The following is a 15,915-nucleotide window of genomic DNA, read 5'->3' on the forward strand; positions in this document are numbered from 1 at the left end:
TTAGGCACCCCTCAACCCCCATCCTCATCTTAAACGGCAAAAAAAATCTCTTCTCTCTCTTTTTTTTTTTTTTTTTTTTTTGCAACCTGAGTCTTTGTTCTTTTGCTCATTCTAAGTATAATTAGGATACTTATTTCAGTGTCACCATGATCTTCTTCATGGTTCTTCATATTCTCTGGCTTCATTTTATACCAGGGCACCTCCATTAATTATAAACTTACTCTACAGGCTCATTGCTGAGTTCAAGCGGCTGGGATCATCAGTCGTCTATGCCAACTTCAATCGCATCATCCTCTGCACAAAGAAGCGCCGGATAGAGGATGCCCTTGCCTATGTGGAATATATCACCAACAGGTTAGTGTCAGGGATATCTTGGTGATACAGCTGCCATGACTTTGGAGAGGTGCTTGAAGGGTACAGCACACACCAAGGATCAAGCACAGCAGCATGAAAAAGTGGCTGCTTTTTCACTATGGTTTACTTGTAATGGACAACTCAAATAAAAAGCATGTTGTTCAAGCCTGAAATATTCAAGGAATACCTGCTGTTTTTAAGAAGATTCTGTAAAGCACTGTTGCATAAACTTTTCCCAGATGTAGGCATGAACACATGGGAGTGTTCTGATTCCAGGCAGTCGGTCATATGGAGGTCTCAATCGCTGGACCCCATGTTGTTGTACCTTTGGCTTCAGGCAGTGATCCCTGTCTGGATAAATCATATTCCCAAGTTTATTTGGGCCCAGAGGCTCCCATATAAATAAAGATGAAGTCTTGAGGTTTTGTTTTATTTTGTTTTGTTTTTGAGAGAGAGAATAACCATATGTGCCTGTATGTGTTCGTGTCCGGAGCAGAAGAGGGTTACAGGAGCTAGAGTTACAGGACTTTGTGAACCACACAATCTGAACTGCAACTCTGATAGAACAATAAACATTAACAGCAAACACTAATTATATATCAAGATAAATTTTAAAAAAAGAGGAGGAGGAGTCTATTTAGGATCTCCTTCCTTACTCACAGGTGCCAAGGGTGGGATTAGTGATAGAGGCCAATTTGGCTAGCAGTGGCAAGAGGCGCTTTAACCCAGCACTTGGGAGGCAGAGGCAGGGGGAATCTCTGTGAGTTTGAGGCCAGCCTGGTCTACAGAGTGAGTTCCAGGACAGCCAGAGATACACAGAGAAACTCTGAGATGGAGACAGTAGACCTGGGACTGCCCTGGCTCCCAAGGGCAGCTGTTCCCAGGCAGCTTCTTCAGTATCTTAGAAAGTCTGAGGGACTGTCTGAATCCACTTGATAGTCATTTATAAATTTAAATGAGTACATGGCTACAAAGGAAAAGGAAGAATAAGGAAAGCTGTTATGTCAGTTTCTGTCTGGCTTCTTACAGCATTCATTCTAAAGAGATCTTCCACTCCCTGACAATCTCTTTCTCTCGATGTTGGGAATTTCTTCTCTGGATGGATCCATCCAACTATGGTGGAATCAAAGGAAAAGTCCCATCTAGTATTCACTGTGGACAGGTAAGACAGCTGGGTCTGGTTCTACATATGTAAGAGGCTACATTAACCTCTGTGACAGGTACTGCTTTCCTGGGGCCTCTTATCAATAGTAGCACCCAGTTCTTCAGCTTATGGGAAAGGTTGAAAGCATAGTGTTAGCCCTAGTGAGAGCAAAAAGCTTTCCATTAGGCATAAATTGGCAAAATTCATGGAAAAGAGGGAGGAGGGGGATCCATGGAGACACTGGCAAAGCCAGAGGTGGGCAAGAGAGCAGACACCTTGGGAGCTTGGGCAACTCGTGCAGATGGCTGTCTGGGCAGTAGTTTCAGGTGCTCACACCTACTTCTAAGTAGAGATAGAAATTCTGGCATCTGTTTGCCCCCTCTAAGAATAACATACTACAAGGGTAAAGTAGGCAGTGTCAATTTAGGGGAGGGATGCCAGTGCAGAGTTGTAAAAAGATGGGTCCAGAAGCTAGCAGGTGGATTTGGTGATGCACACATGTAAGCCATACCTGTGAATAGAGGTTGTAGCAAGGAGCCATGTGAGGGGGAAGGGCTTAGCATTTGAAATGGAGATGCAGGTAATCTCCTCGTGCTAGAGTAGTAACTAGGGGGTAGGCTGAAACAACAGACCTTTGTCTTCCATGGGGTCTTCACAGAGAGCTGAAAGGGGAGGCACTGGCCAGCAGGAAGTCTAAAAGTTGGGGTCTCAGTAGTCAGGGAATCTGGGGGCCAAGACCAAGGCTTCCTTAGGTCCCATGGCTTCAAGGCCTGGACAGGAACAGTTCTAGAGTTGGGATTAGGAGATAGACCTCACAGGGGAGAGAGGAAGTGTGGACATCAGGGTAATAGTGCAGTGTTAGTGTCTGTGTGTAGAAGTGAATTCACCCTGTCAGGGACACAGGCACCCAGTCAAGTTAGAAAATTTGTCACCAACTCAAGAAGAGGTTCTGTTTTGTGAGATGGGTTCTGTGTAGCTTAGGCTTGCCTTGAAACTCATCTCTAGAGACTCTGCCTTAGCATCCTGAGTATGAAGCCACAGGTTCAGGGTACAACTCCCAGCTAAAGAGAATGTTAAGTGCAGAGGAAGAAGCTGGCCACTGGGAAGTTCTGATTGGTTAGCCCTATTGGGAGGGACATCTGAAAGAGTAAATGAGAATCACACCTCCCATTCACCTTAGTGAGCTAGACATGCTTTGTGGAGCACTGGTCTTGTGATGTCAGAATCCAGGAGTCTCAGGATGGAGGAGTCCTGTCTCCCATGTCTTATTACTATATGTTGTTGCCATGGTGGAAATAGGGTTTGTCTTTATGCTATAGCAAAACTCCCAGGAAAGGGAAGAAACCAAGGATGAAGAGGATGAGGAAGAAGATGAGGAGGAAGAGGGTATGGAGGAATCTGAGGTTGAGGACCTACTGGAGAACAATTGGAACATTCTGCAGTTTTTGCCACAGGCAGCCTCTTGCCAGAGCTACTTCCTCATGATTGTTTCAGGTGAGTCAAGCTGAAGCTGAACAACCAGCTGAGTTATTGAAAATAGTTCTGGCTTCTTAGTCTAGAGAGGAAAATTGTTGGAAATTCCAGCTTAGTGGAGCTGCTGCTTCCTTTACCTGTTCCAGCATAGGGAATGAGGAAAGATGATAAAAGGGCTCTCTGCCTTCTCTCTAGTCCTCCAAAGGTGTTCCCTAGTTTTATTTCTATGGCTAACATCCCTGGGAAAATGTTCATGCACACACAATAATGAGGTTAGCTTCTGGGGCTTCACTAACTAGAAAACTCGTATCTTCAAAGTATTTGTAAACCTGCTTATCATGTTCCATAAGCATAAGAATTAAACTGTTGTTAGAGTTCACTGCCACTCATTAAACAGAAAACCTAGTGATAAGCATGGTCATTAAACTATTAGGAGATAGGATTTCTTATACACTTCACAGGTCTATACCAGCAGGTGGTTTCATCTGTGATTGCTTATGTCTTTGTGTACTTCTTTTGAGTCTTCACCTTTCCAAGTCATCTCAAGAAATATTCCAGGTTAGCCAGGTAGTGATGGCACATGCCTTAATTCCAACACTAGGGAGGCAGAGGCAGGTGGATCTCTGAGATACACAGAGAAACCCATATTCCAGGTATGTGGGTTCAGATTTTTTAGGGCATTGTCTGCATTTGCTGTTAAGGATCTGTTTTCACACACTATCCTTGTCCTATGTGTTTACTTTTCTAAGGATGAATTAAGATATCAGCAAGTGTTTTTGTTTAATTTGGGATGAGGGGGTTCAAGACAAGATTTCTCTATATAGCCCTCGCTGTCCTGGAACTTGCTCTGTAGACCAGGCTGACCTCAAACTCAGAGTCTGTCTTCCAAATACTGGGTACTGCCTGAGTACAAGTTTCTCTCTTTTATCCAATTCTCTACATGACTTTGAACTCATCCAAGGGCAGCAGATAAGTTACCACTAACAATGAATTTCAGATGAGTATGTCTGACCAACTGGCCAAACATAGGGCTCCTTTGAATTCTGGGGTATTTTTCAACACATACCTGACTCAGGCCCTGTGACCTATATCTGCCTCTTTCTGCAGCATACATCGTGGCTGTGTACCATAGCATGAAGAATGAGTTGAGACACAGTGCCCCAGGCAGTACCCCTGTGAAGAGGAAGGGGGCTAGCCAGTCCTCCCAAGAGGCTAAAGGGACAGCTGGAGCCCTTCCTGGTAAGCAGTCCCTGGTCACAGAAGGGTGCTGCTGTGTGCCGTGGCCTGATTTCTTTGTGCCTAGGATGGTACAGGTAAATGGGTAGGAGATACCCACTGCCAGCTGAATCTGCCCCTTAACACTTTCTCTTTCCCAGGAATGATCACCTTCTCTCAAGATTATGTGGCAAATGAACTCACTCAGAGCTTCTTCACCATTACTCAGAAAATTCAGAAGAAAGTCACAGGCTCTCGGAACTCCACTGAGCCCTCAGAGATGTTCCCTGTCCTTCCTGGTTCACACTTGCTGCTCAATAATCCTGCTTTGGAGTTCATCAAATATGTGTGCAAGGTGAGTTCCGGTATAAATCCTCCACTCATTCCATTAGGATTTGCTGGGTCCCTATCACATGCAACCATTGTTGAGGCATTTAGGCTAAGGTATTATAGGAAAAGCCCCTCTGGTAGATCTTAGCCTGACAGTAAACCATAAGAGACTGATCAGTTCAGAGGTGTACCACCATGAGGCACTCTGGAGAGCCTGGAACCAGGCACAGAGGTTCTGGAGTAGGAGTGCTGATATGCTGGGAAAGTTACAGCAGGTAAAAGTAAAAGGAGTTCATGGATCACCTGCCATCAGTGGGTCTGATGAGCCAGAACAAACCCCTGAGACCAAATGAGGTGACAGAGCTTGTTTTCTGGGAAAGGCAGGCCAGCACGGTGAGATGATATCACCAGTGACCGTGTGGGGGCATTACTCAAAGCGCTTATTGTTCATTGCGCCATCTGAGCATCCCAGGGCTTCACTGAGGCTGAACCCTGAATATCAAATGACTACACCTTAGAGTTTAACATAGTAAGCTAGGAATGTTTCTTTTCCACAGATAGACTTTGCACAGTCACTGACCCACCTCTCCCAGAAAACAAGCTGAGACGAACTGTACTTTGGGATCTATGTTCCATTTTTAGTTCATCTTTACAGTGTGCACAAGTTTCCTGTCCAAGCATGAGAGGATCAGTTCCACAGCCTTTATTCCATTGAGGCTTGTTTATACCTCTTTGGAAGCTTAATTGGGCTGGGTATGATGGCTCACTTCAGCACTAGAGGCCAAGGCAGGCAGAAAGATCACAGTTTAAGGATAGCCTGTGTCTTCAAAGGGCTGTAGAGTAAGACTGTTGCCTTTAAAAGAAGAAACAAGAAAAAACAAATACAAAAACCTTAATTGCCCTTATATGTGCTTTTTTATTTTTGGATTATGTATTGTTTTCATCTTAATGGGTTCATTTGCTAGAACATGTAGAGGGTTTTTGTGTCCTTTCTCATGGTGGTTAATGCCCTGTGTCTTTGTCAGTATTGGGGTGATGCTGACCTCCTAAGACAAGTTAAAGGGTCCTCCCTCTTTGGTTTTGTAAGGTATTATGTAGAATCAATGTTTCGTACCTGAAATGTTTAATATATGCATCAGTCAAGTCTGTACTCACTGACAGAGTTGCCACTGTAGAGAATCAGCTCTCTCTGAGGCTTCCAGATGGGAAGAGGAAGGGCTAAGTTGATGCTGGGAAATGAGCTTAAAAGAGGTATTTGGTTCAGCCAGAACAGCAGAGAGGTCAAGGAGCTACTTCATGATGGGCTTGGTCTCCATAGGTATTGTCTCTGGATCCAAACATCACAAATCAGGTAAATAAGCTGAACAGAGACCTACTTCGCCTGATAGACGTTGGTGAATTCTCTGAGGAGGCCCAGTTTAGAGACCCCTGTCACTCCTACGTGCTCCCTGAGGTGATTTGCCACAGCTGTAATTTCTGCCGAGACCTGGACTTATGCAAAGATTCCTCCTTCTCACAGGTGAGCTCAGCTGGTGATCAGAACCTCTAAATGTCCAAAGTGGTTGGGATGTATAGCCCAACCTGTAGTATACAGACTAGTGCCCCACGCCATTCCACTGCAACATGCTAGAAATTTGCCTTGAAAAGGTCTGCTCCTCACAAATAAAAGGCTTCGGCAGCCAAGAACAGTGATGGTTACATTTGCCCCTTTACACCAGCCTGATGTACTACTGCCCAGGTGGGCCATGGCTACCACTCACACTAACTTCTCAGCCTTCCTCCCCACTCTTCCAGGATGGGGCCATTCTGCCTCAGTGGCTCTGCTCCAATTGTCAGGCCCCCTATGACTCAGCTGTCATTGAGTCAGCCTTGGTGGAAGCCCTGCAGAGGAAACTGATGGCCTTCACACTGCAGGACCTGGTGAGCTCCCCAGTCCACCCAGGAGTTTCCAAATACTATTAGTATTTCAGGGAAGACAGGAGCATGCTTGGGTCCTGAGTCTTGCCTCCAAGGGCCTCCCCAGGAGTCAGTCTTCATCCAGGCACCTAGCCCACTAATTTGTGGGTACCTTCTGTGAGCACTTTGATCCATCCAGTGGAGGGAGATAGACAATAGACAGGTGTTGGTAGTAGAGTTCAAGAGCAGAGCAGAAAAAGCTTTGGCAGTACTTTATGAACACCTGAGCAAAGCCCATGGGTATGTCCCTGCACAACTGTTGAGACAGGGCCAGCTGGGACATGGAACACCCCCAGGCCTTGGGAATTGAGGTTAGGGATACCCACAGCAAGGTGGAAGGAGCTGGCAAGATTTGAATAAATCTTGAATTTCATCAAAGCACTGAGTCCAGATGTAACTACAGTAGGGAAATAAACTTTCTAATGGTTCCATGAAGGTATTCCTCCTCAACAAGGCTAACAAGCTGCAGATAGGATCCAGTGCGATGACAGTTTGAACCAAGATCAGTGGTGTTGCTTCCTTGTTTCAGGTATGCCTAAAGTGCCGTGGTATGAAAGAGACCCATATGCCTGTGTACTGCAGCTGTGCAGGAGACTTCGTTCTCACCATCCACACTGAGGTAGGCCATTCTCACAGACACACTAGTCATTTGCCCCTCCTTTCAGAGTAGAACCCAGAGTCATTGTGTCTCTTTGTTCCTACAGGTCTTCAGAGAACAGATTAGAATCTTTCAGAACATTGCCAAGCACTACAATATGTCATACCTCCAGGAGACCATAGCATGGCTGCTACAGACAAGCCCTTTATCAAACTGTTAGTAAGCCTAGGCTTAAGACACCTTGGTATGCCATACCAAGTACCTTAATGCCTGCTTCAGATACCTGAACCACTGACCACCTGACTTTTCCAAAGTCATGACTACAGTCCAGGAAGACCAGAAAGAATACTTCCGGGGAGCTGCAAGGTGTCATAAACAAGCAGGAGCAGGAAAAGCTCTGTTGTCTATAGTTGCCTGCTAAGTAAACATGTTTTGAAGCTTCTGCTTTCTGCTTCGAAGCTTCCATATCACCTCTTCTGCCTCCTATTCTGAGCCGGAGATAGATTCTGAGATTGGGGCAGAGATGATGCAGAAGCCAATACAGATTCTTAACTACAACAGAGTCTTGCTTATTTTCAGACAAATGGGCCTTTCCCTCAGCTTCATGGGAGTAGAATTTGAGCTGCTTTCTGAGAAATGCAGGTTCTAAACATGTGGAGACCCAGGGTTTTTGCTTCAGAGCAAAGTCTGAAGAAGGTTGTCACCAAGTGTCTTGAATGAGAACTGGGGCTCTGCCCCAAGATGGGCTGAGATGGGCCTGAAAGATACAACATCTCTGACCTATCTGGTCTATAAGGAAATCCACTCTTTGTCCACCAGGACTTTAGCAAGGACCTCATAAGCATGAGGCCCACCCTGTGTAAGACATTTTAGAAAAATGCCTTCTCACATGCAAGATTTTAGGAACTGGTATTGATATGTAAAATAAGAAAAATAATGTGTGTGTAAAGATTTTTAGGCTCAACTGTTGAGGGAACAAGGCAAATGAGGGAAAGCAATCACCTCTTGTCCTTGGTACATCAAAGACCCAGAGCACTGAAGCTGGCAGCCTTTTTCAAAATATGATGCCCTCAGCACTGCAAAGTGGTGGAATAAGTAGCTGTTCTCACCTCCTACTCTATACTGACACTGACCCATCTGCTAGTGAGCAGAGCCTTTCATTAGTCTCAGGAAATAAGAGAACTGTGCATCTCACTGAGCTGAATGCTGCCCTTGTCTGGCACAGACCAGTTTACCAGAGCAGCAACTGAAGTTTGACAGAAACCCAAAATAAGAGCCCCACAAGGAGAAGAGAAACCCTGTTGAACTTATGTGTATACTTTAACTGCATGTATGTGTATGTACCTTGCGTGTGCCTGGTAACTGCAGAGGTCAGAAGAAAGCATTGGTCTCCCCTGAACTGAAGTTATAGATGATAATGAGCTACCATGTGGGTGCTGGTAACCAAATTCCATCTGAAAGAGCAGCAAGTGATCCTAACTGTCTGGCTAACTCTCCATTCCCCATGGCTTCGACTTCTTAGCTTACTATTTTGTATTTGCACAGGGAGCCTCAGTCTCTGAAAAGAAAGTTTAATATCTAGCATCTGTCCATCAGGAACTTGCCTAAACCTTGATGAGCTCAGGCTGTCTGTAGGGAGAAACCTGATATCTGCTTGATCCTCCCTGTTTGGAATGTGGATTGAGTTGGCAGTGCTGGGGCCTTCTGAATGGAAATCAAATCAAATTAGGAAGATGGGGGGAGGAGGGAGATGGTTAACTATGCTTCCTGGATCTCGGAGCCTGAGAGGCATTGGCTTGTCTCCCAGCAGAGCCATCCTATTGCAACACATGGCAGGTCACTGCAACCATAGATAACATCAGGCCTGGGTTCACTCAGAGGTTTAGGGATTCTGAAATAGAAAACTACATCTCTGGCCCTGGTTGTTAAGCTGTACCTAGAGACCCAACTGGAAAGAGCAGTTTGTCTAGAACTGGACATCTTATAAACCACACATGAAGGAAGTTAAACATATTTGATGGTCTGTGGTGTCCATGACCAAGGAAGGGAAGGCTCTGAGGTTATTGAAAGCTAGTATCCTCCCAAGCATCCAGTAAACACTTGGTGTGACATACACATACACAAGCATACCGTCTTCAGGTAATGTGGACAAAAACTGATGGGTCTCCTTCCTAGCTCTTTGGCTGCTCTAGTACTTGGTGTGCTGGTCTGAGCTAGGATACCTTCTGGTGGCATTCAGCACAGACATACCCATAAGGGAACCAAGATCCAGGCTCCCAGCGGGCTTTGCCTAGCAAGTCAGTCTACTAACAGCAAGGATGCAGTAACTAGGTTACCCCCAAGCCCTGATATTAGTGCTGCTCACTGTTCCCACCCCATCACAGAGATTCTGAATATATCCTTGCTCCCCTCGGCAGGTGTGGCTGTACTCTAATCCCAGGCTGATTAGCCAACCTAAGAATACACAGCGTCCCTGGGAAGGAGACTGACTCCTGCCTTATATTCCTGAGTCCACAGCTATTCTCAAAGAATTGAGGCCAGAAAGCTTCTCATCACTGGTTTATTGGGCTCAGCATGCTATGACTTCTAAAGTAGGGCTTAGAATTATACAACAGGAAGGCTTAGCTCTGATTTTGGGTCCCTGGAAGTTGTGCAAAAGTATGACAGGTGGGCAGGGAATTTGGTTGGGAACAAAGATGGCAGAAACCCAGTTCTCCCCATAAGCCTTAGGAAGTGGAAGAATGTAAGCCTGGGCCAGAGCATGGCTCCGTCCTCTTACACAGGTGTCTCTTGTTTCCCAGTCACATGGATATGCTTGGCTACTGCAGAGTGCAAATCCTTCCTAGGGCTGCCAAAGCAACTGAGGCTGTCTCTGCCCTCCCAAATCCAGGCCTGCAGCTTAGATCAGAGTTGAGCCAAACCTTTGGGGTCCGTGGATGCGGAGTCCTTTTGGGAAGGCTCAGGGACAGGAAGCCTTTGTCCCATGTGCAGGTCAAGAGTATCCACCACCTGCTCAGTCAGAGCAGAGATGGAACAAGGCCGAGGTGGCTGGACACTCAGTGGTAGCTCTGCCACTTCTCCCAAAGTCGGTCCTCTACCTGATGGAGGGCTGGGTGGCTGATCCTGGGGGTAGTGACTAGGTGGGGGAGGGACCTGGCCTAAAACAAGGGCAAGGGTCACAGGCCAGCTACTTGAGGTATGCCTTGGAGTACGCACCTTGTCGAACTTCTTATGACTATAGAGCTTGTTTTTGTTCATGAACGTTAGCAAAATCCAGTCACACAGAAAGGAGCCCTGAAGTCAGCAGATACCACTGGGTAAGGGTAATATCAGACACTCCCTACCCCACCCAGGCCCCCAAGTGGGTTTCTTACCACCCCGATGGAAGTCAGAGCAGTGGCCAGATTGATGATAGTAGGAATAAGACTGAATTTCCCTGCCTGTAGAGAACAGGCTTGCATTTAGTTAGACCTTCATCATAGGCTGAAGTGGCAGAAGGGGATCTTGAGGGTGGGGTGCTGCAAGGGACATGGAGCTAGGCCAGCTCAGGCCTAGGTGGAACACTTCAGCTGTGCATACCTGCCCATGCACGATAACATCAATTCGAATCCCATAGGCTTTGATGAGAGTTCGAGTGGTGGTGGTGCTATTTATCTTGTAATACTTGGCAAACCTAGGGTTGAGTAAACCAAAAGCAATAGTGTCCAAGCTGCCAGACTGAATGTGTACATTTATCTTGCTCTCTTTAGGACCACTTCTGATGGAAGCAGACACCACTGTCTATGTCATAAACCCAGACATTCAGAAAACAAGGTACCTGAAGTTGTAGCCTGAGAAGGCAGGGTCATACTTGGGGTCAAGCCTCCGGAAAGAGTATTTGGGGTTGCACTCAGATTCAGACAAGTCCAGGTCACAGTCCCAGTTGATGATGACTCCAATGACACCACCCTGCCGAAAAATGAGCCAGGAAGCAGTAAGGGAGGAATATAGAACAGAAAACCCTCAAAGGGAGAACGTTCAACTCAGAACCAGAGGTCCAGGGAACGAGTATCTGTCTTTGAAGGCATAATGAGGTACTAGCATCAGCTGGGACCATGTGTCAATAATTAAGCAGGTGCATTCACAGACCACGATCACATTTCTCCTCTCTGCCCAAACAGCCAAGGCTGGCCTAGACAGAACAGATGTCTAACTGCTGTAAAAACCCTTCCTGGGTAGCAGATGCTGGCACCCAGCTTTGCTGTCCCCATGCCCTCCCTCACCTTGTGTGCCAGTTCAGTGAAGTTCTCCCCTGCCTGATCTACAATGAAGCCTAGCTTGAAGATGGGACAGTACGGGTCAGAGTCCTGATCAAATGTGCAATGCTTCAGGTTCTTCTGACTTGCAATGTTGCCCCTAAGGAGTGGCAGAAGACACAGGTATGTGGTTCCCAACACAAGCCTCCACACTGCTCAGGCACTATATTTGAAATTACTCTGGCCCTCAGACTCACTTGGAGAACTTGAACTTGGGATAGTGGATGTTGTTCTTGATGAGGATGGTGAAATTTGGTGCCATTTTACCCAGAAACTGGCTGCAGAGGTACAGACAGGGTTTACTCTCCCCCGCCCCTCCCCCCCAAGCCCAGGAGAGGGGCACACACTGTCCCTCTCCTTCCAGAAGCTCTTCTGATCTTTGTCAATACGGAAAAAAGAGACTAGCAGTGGGGTCTGTGGACCCTGCATACTTCTCAGAAGTTCCATCCTCCACCGGGCACCAAGCTGACACCTCACAGGTCTTGGAGTCCCCATGATAATAGGGTACACAATGCCCTGTCCGAATCCCTGCAGGGCAATCGCTGGTTAAGCGACTAAGGTCAGTGCTAACGACAACCCCACCACCACCACCACCACAACCACCACCACACACACACACACACACACACACACACACACAGACCTGCTGCCTTCCCCACTGTCCTTGGTACACACTGACCATTTCCTTGCATGTCTAGTTGCCCGGCAATGCAGTCTTCATCTGATTGGCAGGTGGAACTGTGAACCCTCATGCTCTAGAGTTGAAACTGTAGGTCAGAGAATAAACTCTAACTGCCCTAGGGTTTCCCGGACCACCCTCGACCCGCCTCACCTCTGGGCATGTTCCCAGGATCTGGGAGGGGGTGACCTCCATCCTGGTGATGATGCTGACCACACTGCCCCCCTGGGTGCAGAAATAAAAATGTGGTGGGTAGGTCAGCTCACTCAGACTAGTTACACCGCTGAGGAATTTTAGGCCTGGGGCAGGAAGCGCCGCACCTCTGGAGGCTTTACGTATTCCTCAACGTCCCACACTTTGTGCTCCGATATGGTGATCCCCTTGACTTTGGTGATGATGGAGCTCTCCGGACCTGTCTCACTGTCCTGGTAGCTTTTCTGCACGATGAACACGTACCTGAGGAACAGGGCGGTGCCAGCTCTGAAGGCAACCCTGAGGAGGGTAGGGCATCCCTCTCCTGGGGCACTAATGGCTCCCACGCATGCACATCCCCCACCCCCGCTAAGGATCGCTGTCTGCTCAGTTGCCCATCGTGCCCCGACCCGCGCACCACACGAAGTAAAGCAGGATGAGCAGCTGCACCGTGCGGTGCACGAACCCCAGACGCCGGTTCCGCACCACGATCACCTTGGGCGTCTCGTAATCCCAGAACGCAGACCAGCAGCCCCGGGCCAAGCGCCGGACCATGGCCGCCCCCGCGGGAAGCCCCGGCTGTGCTGTGGCCATGGCCCAAGCAGCTTGGTCCACCAGAGCTGCCTGAGGGCCTCGCACCCTCTGCTCTCCTGGGCAGGCTGGGGGTGTGGCCTCGCGCCCCGCCCATTGTGACAGTAGCAGTCTAGCTCTCTTTTCAAAGCTGATGGAGTTGTGTGTACCCGTCTCCCTGAAAGCTGCTGGTGCGGCAGGGTGCGGCTGGCTGAGAGTGCATCCTAGTGGTTGGTGGGTCGCAACTCCAGCGAGGTTCCAAGAAAGGCAGAGTGTGGGCGCCTAGAGAACTCCAAGAAAAGCGCCACGCTGGGAGAATGCAGCTCTATCTCCCCAGCTCCACATTTGAAGCGCTCAGGACAGGACCCCATCCGGGGAGGGGGTGCTGAAGGCGTAGCATTGTGCTATAATTCCATTTCCCGCCCTCCACCCTCCCAAACCAAAATTATTTCCTGGTAACTGATTTGGTCTCCTTGTGCCTAGGTTATTTGAAGCAAATACCAAATATCTTAGTTTGTCACTGAGGAGAGATGATATTAAGCTCTCTTCTTTCATGGAAATAAGATGCACTTAGCATATAAAACAATCCAGTAAGTGCAGTACATGCTAAATGTTGTGCAGTTCCCTTCACTAGATAACTCAAAACATGTTCTCCACCCGCAAAATAAAACCCCCTATTCATGAAGCAGCTGTTCCTGATCCCCATCCTCAACTCTGTCCCTTACTAGTCTTAATGTCTCAATCGGTTCTTCTGTGAGTTGCAACATTTATGTCTGACTTTATCAAGTGCTAGAACTTCAGAGTGAGACCAGAAATAAATCAATCCTGGACTGATAGGTTGCCCCATCTCTTTGCTGTTAATAGTACAGACGGGGAACCATGTGCAATTTGAACTGTTTGGTTAAATCCGACCAGTGCCTAAGTAACAAAGGAAACCTAATTTAGAACAAACACCTGAATGCATAATTTTAGAGAATGTTTTGTAACCAAAGGCTGGGTCTTGGCCTATTTCAGACCATTAATTGCCCAGACCCCTTCTGGGCAGGACCTTACCACCTGAAATCATCAAGCTTATTACATCCCTCCTGTTTTCCACCAAGGACCTCCACTGAACTTGGTGCCATGATTTGTGAGTCATCCTTTCTCAACTAAAACCTGATTTAATTTGCCTAAGGCCCAGCATGGTGGTACAAAACCAATAATCCCACCTCTTAGGAGACTGAGACATGAGGATGGTAAGTACCCAACACATAATCAATCATAAAGAAGTGACAAGAAGTACTGGAGCTATATATACCTCAGGGTATCTTAGTGGTGGAGTATTTGCCTAATGTTTGTGAGCACCTGGATTCATCCACCAACCCCCCCCCCACACACACACACACGCACACACAGGCAAAAAAAGAAAAGAAAAAAAACCTCAAGTGAGTGAACAGCCCACACATTCTAGAACAGAGAGAAGCACTGATAATGAGAACACCCCGAGACTATTATTCAGAGGTGGAGTCAGCACCAGACACAGGTACCTGACAGTGGAACCCTGGGAGTTGAACAGGAAGGACTCTTAAGTGCCTAAGGAGTGTTGTCCTGGGGAGGGGTGGTCCACAAGGAGCCAGTGTCCTGTATCACCCACCAGGGGTGTGTTTGGCTATTATTGGTTAGTTATGACCTGGAACAGAGACAAAAAGCAGGGAAGCTGTGGTAGGCCATGTCCATGCATAGAAGTCCTGTGCTGTGGGTGGGGCAGGAAGCAGGGAGCAGAGGTGAATAGAGTTACAGCTCAGAGAACAGAGGGCTGTTTCCTTGGCTAACCTGTAACCTCTGCTTCAAGGCTGACGTCTGTTCTGGCAACTGCAATTTGGCTGCTTTCACTCTGCACAGAGGAGCGAGCAGATCTGAGACGAGGTAGGACCACTGGGAACTCAGCAGGAATAAGTCATTTTAGTCTGTCCTGGATGGGTGGAACCTGACAGGAAAGAGGAGATACTATAGTTTCTGCACTACCCAGCAGTTGCAATCACCTCTTTCCCCTCAGAGTGAAAACTTAATTGTAAGAAGGCTTCTTCTAGGGCAATGCACAGCCTGAAAAACCCACTTTGTACAATACAGAATAACTTAATAGAGTGTAGCATGATCTCAACAGTCCCTGAAAAGCCCTCCATCCCCCACAGAGCATCTCTTCCCATTAAATACTGCCTTTAGAGGCCCTGGCACCACTCTATCATCTGTCTCAATAGAGCTGATGAATCCAGCGCCCTCATATAAGTAGAGTCATGCAGTATTTGCCTTCTGTGACCACCTGTGATCTATTCAGCATTATGCCCTGTGTTTTGGTGTGTATTATAGATCACATCCATGTATCCTTGTATCTATCAGTAGTCCTTTGCAATCAGTGTTGTGAATAGTGGTGATCTGTGACCTTTATACCAGACTTCTCATGGGCAATAACAGAATGTTCTTGGGCCATATGAAGTATATCCTGCCCAATTTGGAAATTGGGCCTGTGAACTTGTGAGGACTTATAAGAAAGTTTGAGACTTAAAAACAAAAATCTTTCCAGGTATTGTTGGTACACACCTTTAATTCCAGCACTTGGGAGGCAGAGGCAGGAGGATCTCTATGACTTGGAGGCCAGCTTGGTCTACAGAGTGAGTTCCAGGACAGACTCCAAAATAATACAGAGAAACCATGTCTCAAAAAAAAAATTTTTTTTCCTCCTGGTTTTAAGCATGAAAAGAACATAACAAGTTTGAAATTCAAAAGTATTTAGGTTATGGCTCAATTTATAATATATGAAGCCTATTAAGCTATATGGAATGAATGAATGCTTGCTTAATTTTTGCAGTAGCTGTGGATCTGCCCCTAGACTGGGGAAATACTAGTGCCCCAAGTACCTGGTGACAAGGGGCATCTGGAACTCCTGACTTGCTATGAAGGAAGCAAGAGTGAATTTTAGTCCTTTCCACCCTTCTACAAGTTCTTCAACTCAAGCACTCAAAGTAGACATGATCTGGGAATTGTGATGAAACTGCAGCCAGCAGCCAGCCCCACTCCTGTGGCTAGCAGATTCAACCACAGCCGTTGACTGGGGACAGGAGAAGAGAGCCAG

At 47.1% G+C, this 15,915-nt stretch overlaps 2 protein-coding genes across 2 annotated transcripts in view; one reads left to right on the forward strand and one right to left on the reverse strand.

Annotated features, from left to right (window-relative positions):
• Nucleotides 1-7,512, forward strand: part of Pole (DNA polymerase epsilon, catalytic subunit) — a 45,740-nt gene extending 38,228 nt beyond the window's left edge. The window contains exons 41-49 of the mRNA XM_051176359.1: nucleotides 229-354; nucleotides 1,384-1,516; nucleotides 2,818-2,992; nucleotides 4,079-4,210; nucleotides 4,348-4,541; nucleotides 5,835-6,035; nucleotides 6,311-6,436; nucleotides 7,002-7,091; nucleotides 7,177-7,512. Of these exons, the coding sequence (XP_051032316.1) occupies nucleotides 229-354; nucleotides 1,384-1,516; nucleotides 2,818-2,992; nucleotides 4,079-4,210; nucleotides 4,348-4,541; nucleotides 5,835-6,035; nucleotides 6,311-6,436; nucleotides 7,002-7,091; nucleotides 7,177-7,290 (1,291 nt within the window). The 3' untranslated portion in view covers nucleotides 7,291-7,512. The remainder of the gene's footprint in view (nucleotides 1-228; nucleotides 355-1,383; nucleotides 1,517-2,817; nucleotides 2,993-4,078; nucleotides 4,211-4,347; nucleotides 4,542-5,834; nucleotides 6,036-6,310; nucleotides 6,437-7,001; nucleotides 7,092-7,176) is intronic.
• Nucleotides 7,513-9,616: 2,104 nt separating this feature from the next.
• P2rx2 (purinergic receptor P2X 2) lies at nucleotides 9,617-12,893 on the reverse strand. The gene is made up of 11 exons (XM_051176391.1): nucleotides 12,655-12,893; nucleotides 12,365-12,500; nucleotides 12,198-12,269; nucleotides 12,045-12,120; nucleotides 11,797-11,893; nucleotides 11,563-11,643; nucleotides 11,333-11,465; nucleotides 10,888-11,018; nucleotides 10,650-10,743; nucleotides 10,445-10,510; nucleotides 9,617-10,364 (listed from the first exon to the last, which is right to left on the reverse strand). The coding sequence occupies exons 1-11, from the start codon at nucleotides 12,828-12,830 to the stop codon at nucleotides 9,975-9,977; spliced, it is 1,452 nt and encodes a 483-aa protein (XP_051032348.1). The 5' UTR covers nucleotides 12,831-12,893; the 3' UTR covers nucleotides 9,617-9,974.
• Between the last annotated feature and the right edge of the window lie 3,022 nt (nucleotides 12,894-15,915).

Source organism: Phodopus roborovskii, unplaced genomic scaffold (assembly GCF_943737965.1).
Source record: "Phodopus roborovskii unplaced genomic scaffold, PHOROB, whole genome shotgun sequence".
Classification (NCBI taxonomy): Eukaryota; Metazoa; Chordata; class Mammalia; order Rodentia; family Cricetidae; genus Phodopus; species Phodopus roborovskii.